A 26,523-nucleotide genomic window follows, 5' to 3' on the forward strand; every position below is an offset into this window, starting at 1 on the left:
AGCTATAAAAAGAAATTTAACGAAGAAGAAGACACATGTACTGTGTGTGGTAAATCTGTAGAAACAATAGAACACATCATACTAAAATGTGAAGGTATCCCTACCGATGTCAGTGTGGGCACAGTCACGCTTCCTGAGGCCCTAGGGTTTAGAGATAACAATAGTCATGTAAATAAATATGCGGTGGAAATTAGCAAAAAGCGATTGGAAGATTGGTGGCTCAAAAGCAGAGATGTGACATAAGGTTAAAAGTGTAGGAAGACGTATTTAAAGAAAATGGCGAATGTTAATAACTTACAACACAATTAAACAAAAATAAAAAGCTGAACATGGTGGTAACTGCCATCACTCCGTTTCAAAGGGGACGCTCCTACCTTCCTTCCATCCATCCATCCATCCATCCATCCATCCATCCATCCATCCATCCATCCATCCATCCATCCATCCATCCAACTCCACTGTCAGGAGCGTATACCGAAGCGCTCACTGTCGGCGTCCATTAGTGTCACGATGCAGTACTTCGCTTCCCCGCTCCTAGATGGCGGCGCCACCCCTGTCAAGGGAGAGCACATTAAAGCGAAGCTTTCTTTGCCTCTTCTTTCGACTTTCCCACTGCTGCTGCTGCTGCTGTGGGCTGCTGTTGTCGCGCACACCGCGTCGGGGGTGGTTCAGAGCGTGTATATAGATGACAGGCGCGAGTCAGAGAGGAAAGGCGACGGGAGAAACTCATTTTCTCCCCAGCGCGTCGAATGTGCACAATGCCCTCTGGAGCTCCCTGGCCGTCGCCAATTAGCCGCTTGACAGCTATAATTATACCTGACTGCATTGCAGAAAGCATTGCAGAAATTGCAGCGCTTCCCTTTCTACTAACGTGCAAGGTCAGAGGGGACACAGACAGAACTGTGGAGAGGAGAAGACGGAGAGGGAGGAGAAGAGGGAGTTCTCATATAAGACATATTTTTTTATAGCGCAAGCTTGACACGTACAACAGAAGGCCCATCTGACACACACAGCGCTAACTTTCAACAGATTTATTTCTCGTTCTCGTCGCTATATATACACCCTCGAACCATCATACAGCACGAGTAAAATTTTTGAAAAAATAAACAAAAATCGGTCAAACAGGCAGATGCATAAATGACAAGCTACGAGAACACAGTAACAAAGTTAACAACTTGGCCGCTGACGGCTTTCTTGCCATCCATTGCCAGAGATGCTAATGCAAACCAAGATTTCAAGAAACAGTCATCATGAGTAGAAGCAGATGTGAAATGACGCGCTTGATAATAGAAGCCAGACACATATCAACATTCGGCGACGCATGCATCAGTAAACCTTCCATTTCATTATTCTCAAAAGAGCTCAATTATGTGAGTCAAGAAACTGCCTACGTGTGGTTCCCAGTTTATATATATATATATTTTTTTTTCCAAAAGTTTTACACGTTCTGTATGACGGTTCGAGGGTGAATATATAGCGACGAGAACTAGAAATAAATCTGTGGTTGAAAGTTAGCGCTGTGTGTGTCAGATGTGGCTTCTGTTGTCCGTGTCAAGCTTGCGCTATAACAAAATAAGATATGCCGTACCAACAAGCCCCTATTGCTATCCTCATCGACTCATATAAGAGACGGTGGGGAGGTGACGTACGTGGGAAGGCAAGGAAACCCAACTACTATACGCCAGCGGTTGCGGGTCGAAACAGGTTAAGCTTAAGTTCAAGGTATGGTACAGTACGTTGCTGCTATTTCTTAAAAATAAACGCCATGTAAATATGTCAATTGGGCAACTTACGCAGGGCGTGCAGAAGCAGAGCCGCATTAATTAAAACGCACCGCAGGGTACAGGAGACACTACGGAAGCGGTCGACCGTCAAATCAACACTTCTGTGCACGCCGCCTTAGCTTTGCGGCTATGGCATTGCTAGAGGTCGTGGATTTGATCCCAATCGCGGCAGTCGCATTTCGACGGGGGCGAAATAGAAAACGCACGTGCACTTAGATTTTGGGACACGTTAAAGAACATCACGGTGTCAAAATTAATCCGGAGTCCACCACTACGGCTTGCCTCATAATCCGAGTGTGGTTTTGACACCTACAGCCCCATAATCCAGTTCAAGTTTAATACTTCTGCACAATACAATGTGCCATGTGAGGCAATGACTATGCTCAACCCTCTCAGGCGTTATGAAATATGGCGCTCAACAACGCCTCACGCAAACAACTCTCCCAGTGTGCTCTACGTAGACAAACAGCAGTGCTGCACGCAAGGTAACGTTTAACATCAACTCACCACTCTCGTGTTAGCCTAAACGTTGAAGAAATTAAGCTTTAGCCGTCAAAATCAGCGCTAATTATCGTCAATCAAAACATCCAGCACGGAAAGCTTCGCATACATCGATTCCCGCAATGCGTGGGATCTGCATAATTTTTTTACGCGTTCGCCCCGATGTCCCATCCGTTAAAGGAAGTTGATGGTGGATCCCGGCATAAAACACTTTCGTATTAAAAAAGAAACAAGGGAAATATAAGTAAGAAAGTTGGATACGAAACACTTACGAAAATAAGAATGTACACAAAACAAAGCACTAGGTAAATGGAAAAGAAATGAGCAGAAAGGCATTTGAACAGTGCGTGAAACTATGACACAACGCAGAGCTCGGGAAACGAACAACGACAACGAGTTATGAAAAATGTCGATATCATGAAAATAAGTGTTATAAAGACTCAGCATTCTGTAGACGGTTGAGTGTTGGTGATGGCATGCAGGAACATGGAAACGTCTATGATCTCTGGTGACCTTGCGCGGAATACGGAACCTCATAGAGCTGAGGAGTTCGGGGCAAGTGAGGATACCCTGAAGGAGTTGGAAAAGAAACAGAATGTCTGCGCGATTACGTCGGCAGCGAAGTAAGGGCAACGACAATAATCCAACAGTTCTAGAACAAGGTTTAGTGTTCGTGTTAGCAAAGCGATGGCGATATATGCTTAGAAACGTTTTCTGGACCGATCTATAATGTCACTGCTGGATCTAGACATGCCATTCCAGACGACCGACGCGTATTCCAGTTGAGCAAGACAGATTATTGTTGTGTACAACTTGTGGGACGGTGTAGGAGAATGGAATTCCCTCGATAGTGTGCAATTAGAGCCAAGAGGGCGCCTACATCAGATTGCAAAGCGTTTAGTGTGAGCAGAAAAATGTAAGGTTGTGTCAAAAAGTACACCGAGACCGTTGATCTCACAGACCTTACACAATGGTACAGAATCTACAGAATAAGAAAAAGAAATGCTCGCTGTTTTGAGTGTGAAAGTCGCGACTTTAGTGTTAGCAGCATTCAAGGTGAGGTTACTATCTCTGCACCATCCAAAAAAATAAAACAAGTCCGTTGTCTGCAACTTGTGACGTATGGACAACTCCTATTCCCTGTACCGAAACAAATGATACATCTCTAACTTAAATAATAGCTGCGCCCTTTTGAACATACTTATTGCATATAAACAAATAAAAAAAAGGAAATGCGTTTGTTGACTTATAAAAGCACTGTTCACAATTATTCTCTTCGTGGAACTTATAAGAAGCTTTTTTTAAATTGACATCATGAAAACTTAAGGTACAAAACTTATAACGCTGCAGCACCCCAGCAATAACATAAGTCATAAGCAAAAAAAGTTTAAAAAATAGTCCAGGCGTTCAAAGGTTCTTCTTCAATCGTATCTAATATAATCAAATATAATCCGCTACACTTTTCTCATTTCTGAAGTTCGCATACGGGAGCTGTCGTTCCCATCGATGTATCGAAATGTAGCTTTTCCGTTTAGCGTTCGTACCCTTTTTAAGAGCGATAAACAGTAGTTACGGAGCAGTTTGTAGGTATCCCCGGGCACCACCAGCCGAGGAATAAATTAGATAAATAAATAAATAACAAGAGATTTTCATAATCGCAAACCCGACACCAGGTAAGATATATACAGGGTGTTTCATCGAACACTTTCAATTTTTTTTTAGATTGCCTATGGCAGATACCACAATTATAGTACATGAGCTGGTCTACTCGAAGAGGCGGACATTACTTGCACAAAAATTGAGATTTAATAATTACCTTATCGCACATATTGCAATTCATAAATTCTAGCGGGTGAGACTGCCATGCCTATCCACTTGAAAAGAATTCTGTGGATGACACCATTTACGAGATATGCGCCGTCAAACTTGCGGTAAAAATGCACTGCCGTTCCACACACTTTCTTAAGAGAACGTCGTTTTATACAATGAAGCACAAAAGTAGCTGGAACGCCAATGCATCTCTCCGCAAAGTTCGTGAATTATTATATCGAAACTGGGTGTCATCCTGAGAATTCGTTCTAAGTGGATTCGCCCTGCGAATTCCCCGGCTAGAAGTTGTAAATTGCAACATGTGCCACAATGGAACTAGTTAAAACGTTAATTAGTGAATTGTTGTTAATTCGTCGATTATGCATTTCAGTTTCTTGCGCAAGTAATGTCCGCCTGATCGAGTTTACCAGCACATGGACTAGAATTGTGCTATCTGCCACAGGCAATTTTTAAAATATTTTAGAAGTGTTCGCTGAAACACCCGATATAAAAAAAGCTGATTTTAGCAAGAACCAATTGTCTTCCGGTTGCTAGGCGGGCTTCACGCAAGCGTTCCACGCGCGCTATTTTAGTGTGGGTTACAAAATGCATCGAACATCGAATCCTTGCCAGTGTTTCGCGTCCATTCTGTTCAATCTTTTATTTTTTTTTATTTAAAAACACGCTACCCGCCCCTCCTACACTCGCGAAAAGCAAGCAACGATCCCAAGCGGGAGCGAAGTGAATACGTTACCCCTCGTATCGATCTCAGTGCTTGAAACCTCGCCGTGTTCTTGCTTGAGGCAGACGGTAATAACGCACCGTTTCTGCGCTTCATCATGACACTCTAAAGCAGAGAACGCGATAGTAATATGAATGTCACAACTACCCGTTCACTCTCAACTTTGGCTTCTCCACCAATAACAGCTCACCGCTGAATACCAGTAGGGAAAGAGAGATATTGAGAGAAAGCTCGAGAACAGAGAAGAGGCTCAAAGGATGATGACTCACCTGAGTGCCGAGCTGGTTTTCCAAGAGATGAACAGGCAAGAAAGAAAGCACAGAAATAATAAAGTGAGATCACTCCGGTCTCAAAAAAGAAAAAAAGAAAACAAGAAAGAGAGAGAGAGCAAAAAAAAGCAGATACAAGAAGCTTCAGTTTGACGAAACCAATAAGAACAAAATGTGACAACCAGTCGACAAAAGAAGTAATACACTGCACACGCTTGCCGTACTGTTTCATATACGGTCGCCTTTGGCGCGAGAGTTTACTAACGCTCGCCGCTAGACTAAAAAAAATTCACTAGCTCATAATTAAACCCTGTTACTTATTCAATCTCTCACACAATGTGAGCTTGAAAAAGGTAGGGAGTGAGTAAAAGGAGAATAGAGAGAGAAACGGAAAGAAGCTAAGCACGAAGAGTAAGAAGAGGGTGGGACCTACGGGCGCATCTAGCCTAGCGGAGCCACGACACCATCTGGTCCGCCCGAGCACACCGACGAGTAAGGCAGCGTAACTAAACTAACTACACAGGTTGTGTTGAGGCCTGCTTATAGATCTCGCTTAGCCATCTGTTCCGCAAGACGTCAGACTCATCTTTTTTTCACAAGTGATCTACTATTTCGACGCGTTCCTTGCACAAATTCAACCTCCACCATTGTAGCTGTTTTGAATTAAGCGCGGTATAGAAGCGATCTGACGATAGTTCTCCATAGGTTCACGCTGTGGCACAACTACATCCCGGTCACAACTACAGCCCGGTCGTCGATACTGCGTGCAGCAAAATGCAAGGTCTGGCAAGATTAGTTTAGTCCGGAAGAGTATAAACATGCCCTCCGCAATGCATTATACATTCTGACAAGCGTAACGTACTGCTCGTGCAATACATCGGTAACGTATTAACACCAATTATATTCCATCGGAGCAAGCCCCCTCCCCCCTTCCCTCCCTCCCACCCTGCCATCCTCCCTGCCCCTTGTTCACACGACGACGAATAAGCTCAGTAAAAGATGCTTTGCAATATTCTGTGTACATCAATGGGTGCATTTGCTGAGTCCATGAGGCATCGTAGTAAGCTGCGAAGCGCGAACCTTTCAGTACAATTTTTCGTATCGTACCAATGGACGAAGCAACGGGCGTAACAGCCAATGTTTCCAAAGGCAGCAGTCTTGACATTTTGGCAATCTTCTGGCTAAAATCAACGGCATTGACCTTAGTTTGGCGACAAAATTTAAAATTTGATGATCAGCGATCTATTTAGCGATAATTATGTCAAATTGGGGATAGTTTACCGACCACTACAAACTAAAGCCACAAACAGTACCACATTGAGCATAATTTCAGAATCCGAAGAGATGTAAGCAAAACATAATCGCGCTTCGCACTGTCGGGAGTCACACACTGTGCTAAGCTTCTGAGATAGCCGGTGCAGCGCAACCAGCTCGGAGGCGCTGCTTTGCGCCGTTCATTCAAGATGAAGATCCCAAGGGAGGTTCATCATGAAACTGTTTTATGCCCACTGCAGTACAAAACCCTCTCCCAGGAAAGGGCGGAAGATGCAGCGGAACGATAGGCTACATATATTTAAGTGAAACAGGGGAGCATCAACACTTCCTAACACACTATTCTACACGCATTCGAGAGAGAACGACTCAATTATACGAAAAGCACAAACTCACACATTACTCACTCCACACTATATTCATTAACAGGGAACTAGGCTACCCCACATGCAAACACTGCGAGGTCTGTCCATCAAATAAACACACCTCGTGGGAGTGCCCCGCCAACTCCATCATCAGAAAGCCAATATACTTCGAAACTACCAAGCAGCCAGCGTCCCGGCAGCTGGGAGGAGTGGACCACCCCCATGAAAATTTGAAAAACAATGGTGGCCACTCTTGGTCACGCTCTTGGTGCAGCACGTCAAAAACGTCTTAAGCCAGGAGTCTCAAACTGGGGCCTCATTTCTTTAGGGAATAATAAATATTTCTCTCGCTCTCTCTCCCAACGATCACCAATTGCACCAGTTTTGCGTCAGCTGGCACCATCCAATGCCTGCAAATTTCCAAATTCCATCGCGTCACATAATTCTCCGTCGTCCTCGATTGCACTTTCGATTCTCTTGGCATCCATTCTGTAACTTTAATAGGCCACCGGTTATCGACCCAACGCATCACACGGCTGGAGATTTTTTTTTTTTTTCTCAATGTCAACTAAATTATCGGCTATCCCCGTTTGTTCTCTGATCCACACCATCCTCTTCCTGTCTCTTAACGTTGCGACTAACATTTTTCGTTCCATCGCACTTTGCGCGGTGCTTAACTTGTTCTTGAGCTTCTTTATTAACCTCCAAATTTCTGCCTCATATGTTAGCACCTGTAAAATGCAACGACTGTACACCTTTTTTTTCAACAACAGTGGTAAGCTCCCATTAAGGATTTGGTGATGGCTGCCGTATGCACTCCAACCCATTTTTATTCTTCTGCAAGTTTTCTTCTCATGACTAGGGTCCTTTGTGAGTAACTGACCTAGATCATCGACTATGCCATGTATATAAGCAACTTGACATCTCGGCATGCCTCTAGTGGGCACGTCGGTTGGCCGCCTGTCACAGCTACGACCAACTCGTTACTTAACTTGATGCAGGTTAGTAACAAACATTCTACAGTCAAATTTCGCGATCCCTGCTTTATGCAGTTCACGTGCCCCAACAGCGTGTGTTTGTGTTACCTGCATGTGCGCAATATAGTGCTGTCGTTGCTCAAACATTGAGGCGACATAGAATCCAATCCAGGTCCGTCTACCAAACAATTATTAAGGGAACTTCTTGAGGACCAAAAGACTATGCATAAACGATTAGATGAGATAGGGTTGAAACTCAAGAAAGTTGAAACCAGCCACGTACCCAGGGTAACTTTCCTGTGCAAATAAGGGGGGGGGGGAGGAGGGGAGGGAGTGCACCTTTACTAGTACAAATGCGAATAATGCCCACCATTCGCCATAAAGACGCGCAAACCCGCAAAAGAGAAATGAAATAAGGTGTCTCTCACAGGTACGCCTGTGAGATACATCTTGACAAACAAAGAACCACATCAAATGGACTCGCGCAGGAAATAAGCGCAGGAAGCACACTGCCAAGAACAAGTTAACAAGCGAAAGTGTCAAATAACGATTTCTAGTAGCGTTTATTGAATAAGTTCTGGAAGAATTATATAGAAATACATATTTGCGGAACAATCACAGGTTCTTTTGGAACCCTCGTTTACTGCTCTACGAAGTGCCAAAACCAACTCGTATTGTTATCTGGAAAGATGCGTAACGATGCGTGGCCGCCAGTCCCGTACAACCGCGCATGGCGCAGGACGCTGCGGTTCTAGACGTACTGCGTCCACCGCGAACGGTTATAACACCCACATAAGCACAGCAGAGAGAGAGAGAGAGAGAGAGAGAGAGAGCGCAAATTATAATTGAAAGGTAGGGAGGTTAACCAGCACTGAGCCCGGTTGGCTACCCTACACTGGGGAAAGGGAAAAGGGAACGGAAAGATTAAACGAAAAGAAAGTACACTGGGGATATCGTTCGGTCACTCAGTCGGGATCCCAGACGCTGACTCAATCCGGTAGCTTTCAAATATCGCAGCAGCGCTTTTGTGGCCTTTTGTAGCTGCGATATGAGAGGCCATGGTCCCAAGATCTTGTTCAAGGCGAACGGTTTTCTATCCAACTGATTGAGAGCTGTGCAGAGGTCATGTCTTTCATTTTCAAAAGATGGGCAATAGCACAGTAGGTGTTCTATAGTTTCCTCGACACCACAGGCCTTGCACTCGGCGCTATCAGCCATTCCACTCAAAAACGTATATGCATTGGTGAATGTGACGCCCAAGCGTAAGCGGCACAGCATTGTTTCCTCATTACGCGGAAGCCTTGGTAACAGCCGCAGTTGCATAGATGGATCGAGGGAATGCAATCGATGTTGGGTGAATTCAGGTGCGTGCCACTTCTCCAATGTCATACGGTGTGCTAGCTTGCTTAAGTGTTGGGCTGCGTCAGTCCGCCATAAGGGTACAGAAACAAGGGTTGCTACCTCGTGTGCTTTCCTAGCAGCTTCGTCATAAGCACAGCAGAGAAGTGGCTACGTCAGGCGGCTCGACTGAACTACGACAGCGTCTTTCAAATCACACGGAATCATTCTCCACTTCAGGCGGCGTTTTCTCTACTTTTCAAATAAAAAGATCTTGATCCATAAATATTTTCACAAACAATGGTTAAATTTGTTAATTTTCGCTTTTCCTTCCTGTTTAGCGGTTTCTTCGGCGCTCTCCCTTAGTAGATCGTTTAATTTCTCAACTCCCTGAGACTCTCGTTTCCAGTTGACATTTTGCATGAAAAGTGCTGTACCAATAGGGGAAAAATAGACGAGGTAACGGGTGACATTCATATTGCTTATCAGTTTAACGGTTATTGCAGGGTTTCATGATGGACGCTGTTTCGCATGATTTTATTTTCCACCTTATCTCCGAGGATCTGCCAGCACCGCGGCGAGCCGTCACTCGGGGAAATAATGAAGCAAAAAGAAAAGTTAAACGCAACTGGAGTTTTCTCCGGCCGCAACTCGTTCCACGAGCATACACACCAGCTCACTACGAACTGAATCTTTTTCCTGGTTCCTGGATCAGTCTAAACAAAGGCGGTTGAACTAACGAAGCAACAGCGATGCGCGTGACCGTTGAATAGATGGTGACAACTGAATGCAGCTCGAGTTAATCGCGCGGGCACCGAATCGATGACAAAACTGGCCTTCACGCCCCAGGAGATGACGATAACTACCGCCACCCAAAAGGAGAGGAAAGGGCAGCAAAATGTTAACCGCCGAATAGCTGTCGAGTCTCAATATTTGATTTGGCGGCCCTTTAGGAATGTGTGTGAGGAGTGGTGGCGTGGGAGGGGGGATGGTGTATGCCACGTAATTTTTTTTTTTTTGGGGGGGGGGAGACGGCTCCCTTTCCTGGGTGCGTGCCTGGTTAAAACATCAGTGTCAGTCGTTAAGGAACTGGGTACCAAAGTATCCAGTCTCGAAAAATACTGTTCCGGGACTGGAAAAAAGGTTAGCGAGTTTTCAAGACAAAGGTAGGCGAAACAATCTTCTGGTTTTTGGAATCCCTGAAAGATCGGAGGAAACACAGGGCTCACTTCAATCAATCGTGTTCAAAAATAATCTCGGTGTAAAGGTGAATTCTGTGGAAAGATTGCATATGGTAGGAGGCACGCAGCCAAATAAATCAAAACCGCTAATTTTAAAATTCATAGACAACCGAGAAAAAAGAAGTACGCTGAAAAACTGTTTTAAGGTAAGGGCAACTGCTTTTTTTGTGTCAAGGGACTTCTCGGCAGCCACCAGGCAAATCCAGAAGAATTTATCGGCTATAGTGCGTCCGACAGTAGAAAAGCACTCGCCAAGGTGAAACTAACATACGACAAGATTAGAATTGATAACCAAACGTATGAATGGGACTGTCTTCATACAAAAATGGTGTCACAAGGTCGATCCCAATAGGTCGCGAAGCTTCGGGCGAAAAGCGATTCAGAACGAACTGTCACCGACGTCAGCAAGGGTGGTTATGGGAGCAGCGATTGAAGTGCTACTATGTTTGAAGGGAACAAGCATTGGGAAAGAAAAAGCAAGCATTTTTTTTTTTTAGTTGAAGCGAAACACCGATTCACTCAACAAAAGTAATATTCCTAATCAATATTATGCGTGACGACTAAAGAAAAGTCAACTCTATTAACCGAAAGTTTCTTTGCCTCTTCCTTCGAATTTCCAATTGCTGCTGCTGTGGCCACTGCTGTCTGGCACAAAGCGTCGGGGGGGGGGGGGGAGTCAGAGCGTGGGATACTAGACAGGAGCGAGCCAGAGAGAAACGGCGACGCCCGTTTGGACCCCACCGCGTCCAATGAGCACAATGCCCTCTGGAGCTCCCTGGGCGTCGCCACACTAGCCTCTTGACAGCTGTAATTATCTGTGACCCCCCTCAAAGGCATTGCAGAAACTACAGTGCTTCCCTTTCTACTAACGTACGAGTCCTGAGGGGACGTAGATAGAACTGTAGAGAGGTGAGAGGAGAAGAGGCCGAACCTCTACAAGGGCGGGGGGGGGGGGATGACATCAGAAGGCAAGGAAACCCTCCTAGTATAGACCGTTTCATCGGGCGAGGAGGATAGGGCGCTGCGGAGAGCCTTTCCTCCTCTCGGGCTTGGGCGATCCGGCGCACCGCTGCTTGAAAGTATTGCTGTCGCGTGCTGCGGAACGATTTCGAAATGTTTTAAATGGTACTTTGTGAAATTTACGCCATGTCCGTTCATATAAGGCCGTCAGGGAAGCCTTTCGGTGCATAGGTAACTACAGTAGGCGGAAATCTCTCTTGGGGGCGCAAAAATGCGACGCGTTTTTTCAGCCGCGGTGTACGAACATTATCAGTCGCGGTGTATGTATGTGTTGTGAACTATTTTGCTTATATCGGTTTTAATTCAATAAAGAAAACCGGTGACTCTGTATTAGCAGCATGAAATGGTAAATCTGCTCAATATCTGATCGCTTGGCGTAGGGAGTAAAACATAAAGCATAAGAGCGAATGCTCGTGCACGGCCAACCTAAGGCAACCACGAAACATCTAAGCGGCAGGCGCTATCAAATATTCGTGATGCACCGGCATCGTTGTCGCGCATTTCAAGTCTAGTAGACTTCAAGTTACCATATGTCTACGCTAGCCTTCCTGTATGAGGCCGATGGCGCTGCTCAACACAGCGATAACTGCGGTTGTTGAACCAGCAAGGTACATAAGTAAGCTCTGCGCTTCGGCATTGCCATTTTTGGCCTGCATACAGCCGTAATATACGAGAGATCGCATAAGAAGAATGCGATGCCTATTTTTGAGGACAAAATTTCCCTACTATGTGTGAGTGCGTCGTAGAGAACGGAACGAACACAACCGAAAAAAAAAAATTTATCATCCTCTTTCTCGAAAAAGCAAGAGAAAACGCGCAGTTCGTAAACAGTCCCTTTGCTGGACAAGTTTAATTCAGACTCTAAGGTATGCTGCTATTACTTGCCAAAACTATTTTATTCAGGGGCGGAAAACTCATCCATCGAACCAAGTAGTCACGCAATGTAACCTGCAGCGAACAGTTTAAACGCTTGTCAAAGTATAACATCACAGCTCCTATCGCAGCAGAACGGTACCCACACTCACGCTGTTACGATCGTCGCGCATGTTTCATGGCTCCTAAACCGCAGCTTAGAAATAGAGGATAATACTGCAATAAGGTCACATTAGTGATTGGAACATTCAGAAATGCACAATTGATCTCCGAGGCTGATTGTAGACTCGAATATGCGCGCACACATCGCGCTGCGTGTTCCATCCACCTCAACGCCAGCAGAAATTCCGGCCATGACGCCTTAAACCAGTTCAGCACGTCTCACAGAACCGTTTACCACGTAGAAGACGCACGTCATACTAAACAGACCGCACGACCGCGAAAACAAACGCCAGAACCTGCCGCCGAGCGTATACGTGCCATGCAAAAGACCGCTTCCACCCAAGCCAGTATGGCGCTGCTCACAGGCGGCGCCACTGCGCTCACAATATGGCGGCGCCTACGAAAAAACGGTCTATACAACAGCGCTTGCGGGGAGACTGGATAAGCTTAAGTTCAAGGCACGGTACAGTACGTTGCTGCTATTTCTTAAAAATAAACACCATGCAAATATTTCAAGCGGACAGATTGCGCCTGAAGACACCCCTCTTTCCGCCGGCTACACACGGGGGTGGGGGGGTGGGGGGGGGTGACAGAAGACCTATGGGCCCCGGGTGCCAGACGACCTAGCTACAACACTGGGCCAACATAAAGGGAATCGAACGTGTTATCGTTAAATTTTTTCTATATGGAGCTCAATACTGTCATTTGGGTCTTTTATCGTCCACCCAATTGTTGTGACGAGCTTGTGGAACAACTAAACGAATTTTTGTGTATGTATAAAACTAATGCTTGTCACATGTTATTGGGTGGTGATTTTCAGTTTCCTATGGTGAATTGGAGAGAAGAGTTTGCCGACGCCCTCACACGTGCTTCCGTACCTTTTCTTGGTGTTTTACTGTTCCATACCCGCCGTGGTTGCTCAGTGGCTATGGTGGTGGGCTGCTGAGCGCGAGGTCGCGCGATCGAATCCCGGCCAAGGCGGCCGCATTTCGATGGAGGCGAAACGCGGAAACACCCGTGTACTTAGATTTAGGTTCACGTTAAAGAACCCCAGTTGGCCAAAATTTTTGGGGTCGTCCACTACGATGTGCCTCATAATCAGGAAGTGGTTTTGGCACGTAAAACCCCATAGTTTATTATTTTTTTTTACTGTTCCATGACCCGACGCAGTTGGTAACAATGCCCACTAGTATTCAAAACGACTCTAGCACAATCTTAGATCTTTTTCTTGCTAATTGAGGCATAGACCGCCGTAGTCCAGATGTGCAAATTTATGATTTAATATCAGACCATAAGAGTATCTCTAACTGTGCTTTGTTAAGAAGTTCGATAAAAAGACCACCGTTGTACCTGTGTTTTCGCATGATAGTGTCGTGGACATTCTAGACACGTTAGACGATACTTTCTCTCATTTATTAACACTTTTTCAACAAAATGAGTGCTCTGTCGGCGAATCGTGGCACTTCTTCAAAGATATAGTGACTAAATGTATCGATGAATTTGCTCTCCATAAACGCAAGGTACTCAACCAATTGAACCCCTGGATGACGAAAGAAATCGCACGCCTTGGACGTAAAGTGAAAAAGACAAGGAAACGACAAAAGACTTGACCGTCAGTGTCTGGCATAGACAAGATAATAACTGAGATGCGTATGAAGCTAATGGACAGCTTGAAGAAAGCGAAAGAAAAATATCAGATCGAAGTTTTGAAGAATTTCCTTCTGACGTCACCAGATAAGTTTAGGAAGCACTTTTCGTCCAAAAGAAGTCCAGTTTCGAGCACATAGGTTAACAACGAAGTTGTAACTGATAAACGGGAAATCGCAGAAGCATTGAATGATTATTTCTTCTTAGTCTACGTGTGTGATAACGACCTTACCTCCGATATCGCCCCGTATAACGAAATCGTAGCTATCGAGGATGTTTCAACGAGCGTGCATGACCAATCACAAAAATCAAATTAAAAATTATGGGGTTTAACGCGCCGAAACCACTTTCTGATTATGAGGCACGCCGTAGTGGAGGACTCCGGAAATTTTGACCACCTGGGGTTCTTTAACGTGCACCTAAATCTAAGTACACGGGTGTTTTCGAATTTCGCCCCCATCGAAATGCAGCCGCCGTGGCCGGGGTACGATCCCGCGACCTTGTGCTCAGCAGCCTAACACCATAGCCACTGAGCAACCACGGCGGATAACGATAGGCTTAGAGAGCCTGTAACAATGTAAAAAATGCAAAAACGCCCGTGACCCGTGCATTGGGGGAGCGTTAAAGATCCCCTGGTGTTCAAAATTAATGCGCAGTCCCCCACAATACGGCGTACCCCATAATCAAATCGCGGTTTTGGCGCGTAAAACCTCAGTATTAAAATATTTTTTTTCTTTGCCGGAAATATACCCATCTTTTTATATATCCTCGAATGTATTCACCGACTATTACACTCATAGATTTGAATACGTAATCAAATCATTCAAGTCGTCGACCGCATAATCTGGCAATTTAAGCGAAGAAGCCTTCTCTTTTTTTTAATGCGCAGCGTGTTATTTCTCGCCGACACTAAACAGGATTTTTGAGCACTCGGTGAATGCTCACTACCATCAGACTGGAAAATCAGGTAGTTGATTTCGCTTTCTTGATCGGGTAACAAACATTCTGCTCCTAATTACACACCCTTTATCACTCGTCGTTATTTCGTTAAAACGCACACTCTCTATTCACGCCACACATTTTTAGAAGGGGGGGGGGGGAGGGGCAAGGTAAATATACTTGGTAGTGAAGCTGCCACAGATAATAATATAATATTTGGGGTTTTACGTGCCAAAACCACTTTCTGATTATGAGGCACGCCGTAGTGGAGGACTCCGGAAATTTTGACCACCTGGGGTTCTTTAACGTGCACCTAAATCCAAGCACACGGGTGTTTTCGCATTTCGCCCCCATCGAAATGCGGCCGCCGTGGCCGGGATTCGATCCCGCGACCTCGTGCTCAGCAGCCCAACACCATAGCCACTGAGCAACCACGGCGGGTAAGCTGCCACAGAAGCCCATACGTTCAAAACATGGCGGCTCATAGAGTGCCTCGATGTCCTTCTCGCCCGCCGCTCCGTACAAGGTAGAGACAACCGCGGCGTCTGCTACGGCGATGGGCATGTGAATGGAGGACGCCGTAGTGGACGCATTTGATGGGCGCCGTAGGGGCGCGTTGCCGGCGCTCGTGTGTATCCGCCATTCGCGTGCCCAACGCCATAGTAGACGCTGCGGTTTTCTCCACCCTGTACGGAGCGGCGGACAAGAACATCGAGGCACCCTAGCGGTTCGTGGGGCTTAGCGCCATCTGTGTGACGAGAGAACACTTCCGGCGGAAGGAAAAAATATTGTGACGCTATATCCGTTAAAAACACAAGTAACATCATGTTGTTCTCAAATGCGCGAAATGTGTTTTCGTGGCCTGCCATTAAAGCTGTGTATTCAAATGCCCCGCAATTCAATATGTTCGGCGTTTCGAGTTTACAGCGCGGAAAGCGATGCAGCAGATGGACAGCCGTACGGGTGTCGAAAATCGCATCCCTGCACAGAACCTACTTTCTTTGCAGACCGGCGAAAGATTTGGGTTAGAGTGCTGGTCCCATTGCCAAACGCCAAGCGCGTCGGCCATCGCAGCCACATGAAAGCAGTTACACTAAACAATTACCTGGCGGTCGTAACTTACTACTTTTGACTGAACAGGTAAGAAAGCGATGAAACTACCCGCGCCACCAAATTCGACAAACGTCGACAAGCAAAACAACACAACGTGTGAGGAGGGCGTATTGTAAACAGGTGAACTTTACGACCGCGCCTTTCTGCCCACTTCAAGAGCTGCATTGCAAGTGCGCTGAAAAGTCATTTATTGACAATGGATCACGCGCTATAGAGTCGCTCTTCTTTTTCTTTTCTCACCACACGTATATAAAATCGATTATGCTTTTTTATTTTCGTTGATTTAATCAAACTTAGTATCGTTTCAATTAAAAAACGTTTTTTTTTTCTTTCCAAATGTCTGTTCCCTCCTCAGATAGTCGCGCTTCAATCGTTGCTCCCATAACCACCTTTGCTGATAACGGTGACAATTTGTTCTGAACCACTTTTCGCCCGAAGCTTCGCGACCTACTTGGATCGACCTTGGGAGGGGTGTCTATATTGTTCCGCCATAAATATATGCTAAATATATGTTACGCTAAATATATCCGTGTGAAACAGCTAATTTCATTCCCCGGCAAGCTTCATTTCTTATTATTATTAACTGCACATGGATGAGAATGACCGTTATTCTCGACAAATTATTAGCTCAGTGCGTCCCTTCTACATTTTCCCGATGCTTTCTACAGGGTTTGTCGCAAGCTTCTACTACATAAACTAAGCCGCCTTAACTTTGAGGCATAAATTTTGGCGGGAGCAAAACTTTCTTTTCAACCGTTCTCAGTTCGTCTCGGATAATCATTCTGCCTTGAGCCGACTTTCTAGTGAGAACCCGAAAACATAATAATAATAATACAGTTAAAACTCGATCTAACGAAACCGGATTTTACGAAGTTCCCGAACTAACAAAGCAATTTCCTTTCTCTGGCAGGTACCCATAGGGTTCAATGTCGTCATCAAACCGTATTAACGAAACTTGGCCGAGCTCGATTTAACGGAGTTTTTTCCTGAAATAAATGAGTGAACAAGCGGTAATTTCTACACACTTTTGACACATACGGGTTTTTCTTCGAGCGTGCGCTCTAAAGCTATCGCGTTAAAACATCTAGGTGCCCTAGCTTCATTTTGACGAGGCTGCACGCCGCGCCCATGCACGCAATAACGAACTCGACACCGCCTCGGTAAGGGCGGCGGTGGTTGCTTTCGTTATTTCATGGTTTATGCGACAGATGGCTGGGTTACCCGCAAATACAATGCCGTGGTAGCTTTTGCGTGTCGCTATACGCTGCAATGTTAGATCGCGAAGGACCGGAAAATCAATTTCTTGACTTTCCAAACTTGCCGATTTAACGAAATAAGTAGAGCGTCGTCATCGCTTAATTAAATCGAGTTTCGACTGTAATATAGAGTGGACAAATTCCCAAAATCTGCCTGAGTAGGCATCCACCGGATATACATGCCGAGACTCTATGTATACCGAAGCTCCTGTGCGCGGGACTCATTTCCTTTTCTTATCCGTATTAATGAAGACTGGCCACAGCGTTTCTTCCGATTTTTATTTATCGGCCAAATATCGCTTAATATTTCCAGAAATAACTTCCGACTATTCACGTGAAAGCATCGGGTAGTTGGTTATTCATATTCAGGCACGAACAGTGATAAGGACGAAGACAAAGTGAGGACATAGACAGGGGCGTAACAGGGGACACATGTGCACCCCCCTCCCCCCAAATTTCTGTGTACTAGGCTGTGGCCTGTCCAGCCATGATTTCTTGCGCTGAAAGCCATGCTGAAGACTAACGCGCTTCACTAGATTAGCCTTATATAGAAATTATGACTATGCGAACTTCCCCACAACCTTCAAATGATGAGAATCTCATCTTCGGTTATTCGACTATATGCCAAACCTTTTCTCCGTAAGTCTTAAGCCTGAACGAGTACGTACGACTAAAAGTATGCATTTTAAAGTGTTTCACTACAACATGACGTTACGGACATTCTTAGTCGGTTATTTAGGACATTGCTACTTTTTTCAAAGTGCGCAAAGAAGTAAACAAAGAGCTAGGCAATTCTGAGCGTGCATAACATATCTAAGTCATAAAGGCCAGTCTGTCAGCAAACACTCAAAAGTAGGTGCCTTGCCCTTCGATTAATGCCTATACAATTCACATATGTTTTGTGAGTGTACACTATTTCATATTCTTACAAGGAAGGGGCCAGGACACCAGTCAGAAAAGAATTTAAAATCGTTTGTTACGTTTCGTCTCCCCCACGGGGACCTTTTTCACAATGTGATTGTGAACAAGTCTCCCGCGGGGAAGCCTAAACGTTACGATTTTAAATCATTTTCTGGTTGGTTTCCAGACCACTTCCTTCAAGAATGAATAATCCCGACCCGACGGGCTTCCGTCACACAGTCGCCTTCATCCAGTTTCATACTTTGCAGGCAACGATGCGGAAGCCACGCGAGTAGTGCGTTCTTAGTGTAACTTCGCGCGTTTTGCAGTGCGTTTGTTTTTGATACGTGACGTCTTCTGCGGAATAACTTACTTCATATATTAGAGCTGCAACTTGTGGACGTAGCGTTGTGTCAAATTTGGAACTACATATTATATGTGCACCTTTGTGGATCCCAGTATACGATGTACGATGTCTTCGTCTCCCGCGCTAGCAGTCCATTATGGCCGCTGACTGGAGAAACGTATCGCTCCGCTCTTTCGGTGGTAAATAGGCTCATATCCGCGACGTCTCTTATTCACCAAATAGATCATATTTTGCGATATAGAGGAATGAGACAATGTTGCATCACATTACATGACGCATATACCTATACCCTTCCTTCATATGTGACGCACTATTTTTAGCAGCGAAGGCAGCCAGTACGTGAGAAGTCTATCTGGCCTTCGTAACGTTGCCTGCTATGTATGAAACGTGACTATAGTTCCGGTAACATTCAGTTCATCTGGACATCACTACGACACGCGGGCTGAGAAGCAGCCAACTAGCGTCCATCAAGTGAACGTTCTCAAGTGAGATGCAATCAATGCTACGCGAGAGGCACGGTGTCTTTTCGCAGAATTCTGTACGTTGGAGCTCTGTAATCAATTTACGATAGCCACAACTTGCTCGTGTACTCCATACGGAAACGTGTGGTCGCAGTGCCTGTGCTGAACACGTGTCCCCCCAGGAATTGTCAATTTTATGAGATATTTGTGTTACCTGTATGCGGCGGACCACTAGAGACGCTAGCAAAACGAGCCACTGAGCAGTATCCACGCACGCTCTACACTGAAGCGTGGCTTCTCCCGAACAACGCGAGTACCGCGAAACGAACGAAGCTTTCTACTTGAGTGGCCCTACAGTCAGGAATGACTACGAGCGCGTTAATGAGCTTCGCCTTAAGCAGACAAAATGAAATGAAACGGAAAAGCAACGTAAAGTACTGCTATCGAGACAAACAATGAAGATAGACGCACGACGCACACCACTGCTTACAAATGTTCGCCTCGCGCCCTCTAACGCCGCGAGGAGAAAGCCAAAGCGGCTACAACTACTGGAGAGCGGCCATGGCGCGCGCGCACACACGCTCGCGCCTGACCACAGCCCGTTATAGCAGCCAAGGCCGCCAAGGCGCGTTAAATGACAACATCGCGTTCACAGCCACGCGTGGTACTTACTTCTCGATGTGGTAGTACATGTAGCCGCCCTTGTCACTGCGCTTGAGAACGCGCCGCTCCGCGAGCGGCGAGTCAGTCGCTTCGTCGGCAGACTCCAGCTTGAAAGCGCTGTCGCCTAGCAGAGCAGCACCGCAATCTCCCCCAGCGCGAACAGGCATCAGCAGCACTTTTCCACCCTCGTCTCTACCGCCCTGCCCACCAGCCTGGCTGGGAACCCCCTTTCCCAAGCAACCTGGCCGTGCCCTCCCTGCCACCCATCCCCCCTCGTCTCTTCTCTTTGGTCCCCCCCTCCCCGCCCTTCCGAAAGAGACAAAGGAGAGAGGGGGAAGGGGCAGAAAAGCGGATCCCGCTGCTGCAAACCAACGACGCACCGCCGCAGTACGCGCCAAAGGCGAGCCCCCTCGCGAAAGGCCGCGGGTAGAAAAAGCCAACAACGAAAAGACAGCCCGGCGAGAAAGGACGCGAAGCGAACGGGGAAGCAGAAAGACATCGAGGAGGAAGGAGGCGGAGGAGGAAAAAGAAAACAAAATCAAGAGGGAAGACGGAGGCGCGGGGGGAGGACAGACACTATCGCGGGAAAGGCGAGTGCAGAAACGCACATCGCTGGAGAGAGAGAGAGAAAGCAAAACACAGAAACATAGGAGGCGAGCGAGTACGGAGGAGGAAAGAAAGAAGGCCGAGATGGTTGAGAGAGGGAAGCGGGAGGCAGGAAAAAAAGTCGAGGAAGAAAGAGGCGAAGCGCAAGGGGGGAGCGAAGCGGTTGCGCTAACGCACCAACAGAGAAAACAAAGCGCACACAGAAAGGCGAGAAAGGAAGTGAGCGAGAACCAGCGGGCCAAAAGACAAGAGAAAGAGAAGCCAACGAAAAAAAAAAGTAACGCGGCAGGAGACAGAAGAGGAAGGAGAGGGATAGATAGCAGCGAGGAGAGGGCGTACCGACTTGCAGGAGAAACAACAAAAGAGCTCAACGCCACGGCCTCCCTGCTCCCCTCACCACCCGTTTCCCACCGCCCTTCCTCCACCCTTCACCTCGCAGGACGAGGAAAAACGCAGCGTCACCGCCAATCGATGCACAACACCATCACATAAAGCGCATCCAAGACCTTCTATTGCTGCTAGAATTAAATATTTCTCAGCCCAACTTAGCCAGCAAGGACAATCGAAAGAAACCGGCAATATTTTATCGTGCAGTCGACGCATATTAACTTAAGCCGTCAGAAGAAGTCATTGAGAGTTGTAAAGGGCCAGTCAGAACAACCACACGTTTTTAGGTTGAAAAAAATTTATTTCCCGGCATACCTAGAATGACTCGCGTTTGCAAACGAAATCTCCCATCACACACTTCTCATTCTCCTCTCAATAAGGCACCTTTGGCAGCAATGTGTTTAGAGCCGATGCAAACTGCTCAAACAGTTCAGCTTCAACATTTGTTGACAGTACATAAGCATACTGTCCAGTACCTGGCAGCACACAATGAGGGTAGCCAGTCGGTCATGCAAGACACTTTCACACGAAGAAAGCTTGAACAGCGTCGTGAACAACGACAGCACTAAGGTGTGCTATCAAAAATAGCGTGCTCTCTAGTGTCAGAAACATTTGTGAATCATGAGCGACGAAAGCAAATGCTAAAACCGAAGGCACACATATCGCTGCCAAATATAAGAACACAGGGACATGGGAGGGGAAAGAACAAGCGTGAGAGCGTTCGCACGAGCACAAATCCACAAGCAGCGATGAAAAATTTCAAAAACGTTCAGACTCTAGCGCAAGCGCAAAGAAAAAAAAGAGAACACACACATACACACACAGGGCAAACAACTCAGGCACTTGGCGACACTCCTGGAGGCTTCAGCAAGGCAAATGGCGGTCCGTCCGGCAAAAGTTACTTCCAGGCGTTGTCCACTTCCGACTGTGTGCGTCTTTCAGATGTACGTACAGCTGCTGCTCAAAGCTATTTCGAGCGAATGCAGCATACCAGCGCTAAGTACGACTCGGCCTTGCGCAATAGCTAGCGGCAATCAAATTCCGCGTCAGGAAAATCGCGAGCGGCAAGGGCGACCTGAGGGTCAGGGGCTCCCTCCGAACTGTCGGCACGTATGCGCAACGGCAAGCAGGTGAACAAAGCTGCAAAATCAACGTGACATTTCTAGCATGCTCTGCCTAAATATTCACCACCTACCTCGCCAAGGAGGGCAACCACATGTGAGAAGAAAAAGGCAACAACAACACAACTTTCCCCAACAAACAGTCCATTTCGCTTTGGCAACGTAGTGTAGGGCAAAAAAAAATAATAATAAACAAGATAAATTCACATTCATATGGTCCCTTTGGGTTCTGCTTGTCTTTAAGAAACACTGAAAGCCAATATTTGGCACCACACAAAATAATTGTCTCCAAATTTCCAGCACAGCCGGAAAACGTTTGGCAAGCTTTTATGTGGTCAAATAATTGAGAACTAACAAAAATAAAGCATAGTAGTAACGTGCAAATATATAAACACTATTTATGTAAAGAGTTGTGCCAGCCCAAACCTATTCGAGGATATCACAATCCCTACCAAGTGAGTCATCACAAGTCCACGCTGGCATTTAGCAGGACGTTTTAGCAGTGACCTTTCCTGCTTAACTCTATGCTGAATTGAAAGCGTAGTCATAATGTATAGCAGGTTAATTATGGTTAACAAAAACAACACTACTTCGCACCCTTGTTCAGAAACACAAGTGCTTGAATTTGACTCAATGAAAGTTCACCGACCAAAACTGAATGCTCGAATTGACAGCCACTCGTGTTCACAAAATCCAGGCAGTAACGTCCTAGTCCGTGCAGATCATGGACTTTATAAAATTTTGTCAACGGCATTTTGGAGAAAGTCTACTTCTTGCATTTCGAATACAAACACTAAAATACAAGCAACAGTGGCTTTATCTACAAAAAGGAAATAGCAGAAGAGCGCCAACCCACACTTGCTACGAGCACTTCATCACAACATATATGTACACACGTCATCCGCACTCGCAACAAACGGGCTGTCAGTACTGAGCACTGCGCCGTGGTTTGAACAGTTCACAAATGCGTTTGTTTTCGCGAGTGCTTGGTTGTGCTCGTCAGCACGTACAGAACGAATAAAAATATCATGCTCTCAATCATTCGCACTGCTCTCGCTTCTTTACAGAGCGCAGCAGAAACAGGAATACGACTCTTGTCCCTCAAGTCAGTGCAAATACAGCAAGTACTCATAATAGAGACGGAAGTAACGAAAGAATGTGCTATACAAAACAAAAGACATCGCAGTGCTCCTTGAAGGGTTAATATTTGAACACTCGCACATAGAATCGCGATACCTTTTTTTTTTCATTTATGTTAGAACACTTCCATAATATTGGCGACAGAAGAACAACTAAAAGAAACCAAATAACATTTAACTCAGTCAAAACTGCACTATGCTGTCACTTAACTACGGTTAAATCTGAGCAATCATGCTAACTGCACGGATACAATTTCGTTGTATATATGGTAACAAAAATATACAGTATTCTACTTGATTTGCGATGTATCTTCACGAAGAGAAAAATGTACTTGAATATGATAACAGAAACATAAAAAATGCTTAACGCTCATAACACAAGCCAGCATGAAAAGATCCGATTTTTACAACGCTAGATCTCCCCAGTTGTCGAGTTAAAATGAGTAATAGCAGACGTGACTAAATACAAGATAATTGCAGTAAGCTAAACTGCATTTGTGGTCAGAAAATGTCAGACGCAACCTCATCCCATACTTACAGAAACTAAGCGCGAGAAATACAAATTTTGTTGCTTTCACGAGCAATGCACGTGATTTGCACCTGTTAGCGAGAAAAATAACATAATGCGCCAAAAAAATGAGGGGGGGGGGGGAGTGGCTGTGGTGGAATCCTGTACGTAATTTTTCTGTCATCTGTTCCCTTCTTATGCAATGACCTATAAGCACATATACAAGAGCACCGTACAATCCCAACACATTACCTCTTTGTTTGAACAACAGAAATGCATTTTTTAGACAACTCGGTATTCGTTTCGAGCAGAAAAACTTAAGTACCGCAAAGATATGACGCATAAGCTGTTCTTTACAGTGTACCACCACATTAGAGCAATATACAGAGCAGCATCCTTCGAAATTGTCAACAAGAAACATCATGTGCTTTGCATAAGCACAAAGCCTTCAAATACAACATAAGGCATGAATTGCAGGATATATTATCATAAAGAAAAGAATAGATTCTGAAACAAATTTACTTAAGTCACGCAGATACAAAAATAAATGTTTACGTAAACCCATGTTCTTATTCTGCTCTTTTAAAATGCATTTTAACATCAGGGAATACATATTCGCACGCAAATCTATTGCAAGAACTCTTACAGATGCGCTTTCTTTTCTATAAACGAGGCTAGCACACGAACTGATGCGCCTCAGAAGCACAGAATTTCCGTATATATATATATATATATATATATATATATATATATATATATATATATATATATATACACATAAAGACCGTGCTGAGACGGGCCAAAGCGTCGTTTCTTGGAAATTGTCCTTGATGCACGCTGCTAATCCGATCCCACCTTGTCTTCTTGCGGAACGCTGTACAATATCTTTTGCACATACTCTGTCACCACACCTGCAAACAAGGAGAAAATGTTGTAACTTGTGCTGTCAAAGACTTGCAGTTTGTTTGTTTATTGAACTGTAGCTTTTAATTTGCGCTACTTATGCAGCTTGAAGAAGAAACCTTCAGTATAATTCCTTGTTACAAGATTACTTTCGACAAAAAACCCTGCGTATCCACCGGCTGAAATTACGAGCGCGGACTTTTCCGTTATTTAGATTAAATATTAGCTGAAATTAGTCACACTGCTGTATCAACACACTGAAATGCGAACTATACATGTATACATAGCGCGTGGCGTTCAGTACATCCTAAAAACAGGCAGTTTGTCCTATATCTCCTGTCCTAAGTGCAGGGCAGCAAACCAGATGTGCCGTCTGGTTAACCTCCCTGCCTTTCCTCTCTTCTGTTTCTCTTTCAAGCTTTGGTGCCCCTCAATCACCCCTAAAGGGATACGCGCAAAGTGCACATGCGTAGAGCACAGGCACAAGTTGAGACAGCGACGGTGCGAATGCGCCGCCATTCGCGATGCGACGCAAAGCCAAAGCAACGATTGTGGCCTCCGAGATCGGGCGGCACACTGAAAGCCGGTCAAGGCGCCCCACAAGGTAGTTGCACACAAATCTTGGACCAGGAAGTTGCTCGCTCCAGCGTTTCTATACTCAACCTACCGATTTTTCGCACCAACATGCGACGTCCGCGAAATAGTAAAGCAAAGTCATTATGCAATGAGAAAGTGGTTGCTTCAACGTTCAAGAGTGAAAATTCAATATGTTAAATGTGAGGAGAAATTGACGTTCCGCACAGCACGGGTATTGGCTATTCGATTATTAGTATTAGCATTATTAATATATTCCCGCAGTATGTCGCCCAGCAAGGACGCATGTTAGCGTCACTGACTAACGCTACAGTGGCTAGCCACTGTACTAACGCATATCTACTCTGCTCTCGGCATTTTCGGGGGGGGGGGGGGGGGGGGGCATGCGGCAGTATTTTCGATGTACCAGTTGCGACAAACGTGTACGCTAAACGTGTGCAATGGCAAAATGAGCTACAACTTCTGAAAGCCTGACTCACTTCTTTTCTGCTGCACTATTTGAGTTGTCGCAGTGGGATGTTAGGCCTAGCGCCGGTTACCGCTTTCCCGCTTCGAACCTGGCTCCCTCCCTTGCACCTCTCCTTCACTCCCGGGTTACCTTGACTGGCTGCGTGAACTCCTCTTTGACGCGCTGGAAGGTATATCTGTTTTAAGCGATTAAGTGACCCACTTGCGCGAGGAAAACATGCGTCTCAGCCGTGACAATATCGAAAGCATTTCTCGCCAAGTGGACAGACATCGTCGCCTCTCTTAGGCAATACGTTCATTCTAAAGCGCCTTCATCGCGCGACGAGAGCGGTATGGAGGAGCTTTAGTTCAGTCGCTAGATGCCGAGCTAGCATGGCACCCAGTCAATGCAACCACGCTTTCCAACGCAACCACTGCTGGCAAGCTGACGCCTTCTGCAAACAAACGTTTCCTAAAACTATCGGAACAAGTTTCGATGCACTCGCCTACCCGACTGCCTCCTCGCAGGGGTGTGCCGACCGGAATCCTACTGAGACGACAAAAAGAGAATTCCTGCCTTAATCGATGAGTCGGCATTAACTGTTGCCGAAACACCCAAACGTCCCAAAGGCTTTTTTTTTTTTTGCGCGTCAAAGCTCTCCCTTGAGACCAGCCCTGGCCACATGACTGATCGCTTGAAGTCTGTCGATGTTAACCCTGTCTCTTGCCAGCAACGCAAAACAAAGCACGACTCCTATTCTTCATTCCATGTGGTTGTTAACGACGAAGCTTTTAAACGCCCTGACGACCCGTCCGTGCGACCGATTGGTTGCCTCTTCAAGGTGTTTCGTGGGGAGCTGGTGAGCTACATGATGATATGCTCCATGCTACTGAGGTGACTACTAACCAATGTTCAGCAACATCAGTAATTTAGATATCTATCATCAGAACGCTGGAGCTCTTCGTACTAAGGCACCTAAACTATTTGCTAGCATTCTTTCCTCTTCTTTCCCCGTTGCTGTACTAACAGAAACCTGACTGCGCAGCAGGCACGTTCCCAGGGGGGGAGGGGGGGCGAAACTAAGCGGCATCCCTTCTACCTGCGCCACAACTCCTCAC

The 26,523-nt window shown here is 45.8% G+C and overlaps 2 protein-coding genes across 4 annotated transcripts in view; both read right to left on the reverse strand.

Moving 5' to 3' along the window:
- LOC135900069 (myb/SANT-like DNA-binding domain-containing protein 4) overlaps positions 1-19,959 on the reverse strand; it is a 32,678-nt gene extending 12,719 nt beyond the window's left edge. Inside the window, exons 1-2 of one of the 2 annotated variants that reach the window (XM_065429509.1) lie at positions 19,709-19,959; positions 5,106-5,117 (exon numbers count right to left, since the gene is read on the reverse strand). In XM_065429509.1, coding sequence (XP_065285581.1) covers positions 5,106-5,117; positions 19,709-19,866 — 170 coding nt within the window. In that variant the 5' untranslated portion in view covers positions 19,867-19,959. The remainder of the gene's footprint in view (positions 1-5,105; positions 5,118-19,708) is intronic. The other variant, XM_065429510.1, reaches the window with a different exon arrangement.
- A 1,013-nt stretch (positions 19,960-20,972) lies between these two features.
- The window catches only part of mnd (L-type amino acid transporter minidiscs), a 118,383-nt gene continuing 112,832 nt past the window's right edge, over positions 20,973-26,523 (reverse strand). For both annotated transcript variants that reach the window (XM_065429512.1, XM_065429511.2), the window contains exon 10: positions 20,973-24,371. In XM_065429512.1, coding sequence (XP_065285584.1) covers positions 24,301-24,371 — 71 coding nt within the window. In that variant the 3' untranslated portion in view covers positions 20,973-24,300. The remainder of the gene's footprint in view (positions 24,372-26,523) is intronic.

This window comes from Dermacentor albipictus, chromosome 1 (genome assembly GCF_038994185.2).
Source record: "Dermacentor albipictus isolate Rhodes 1998 colony chromosome 1, USDA_Dalb.pri_finalv2, whole genome shotgun sequence".
NCBI classification, from domain to species: Eukaryota; Metazoa; Arthropoda; class Arachnida; order Ixodida; family Ixodidae; genus Dermacentor; species Dermacentor albipictus.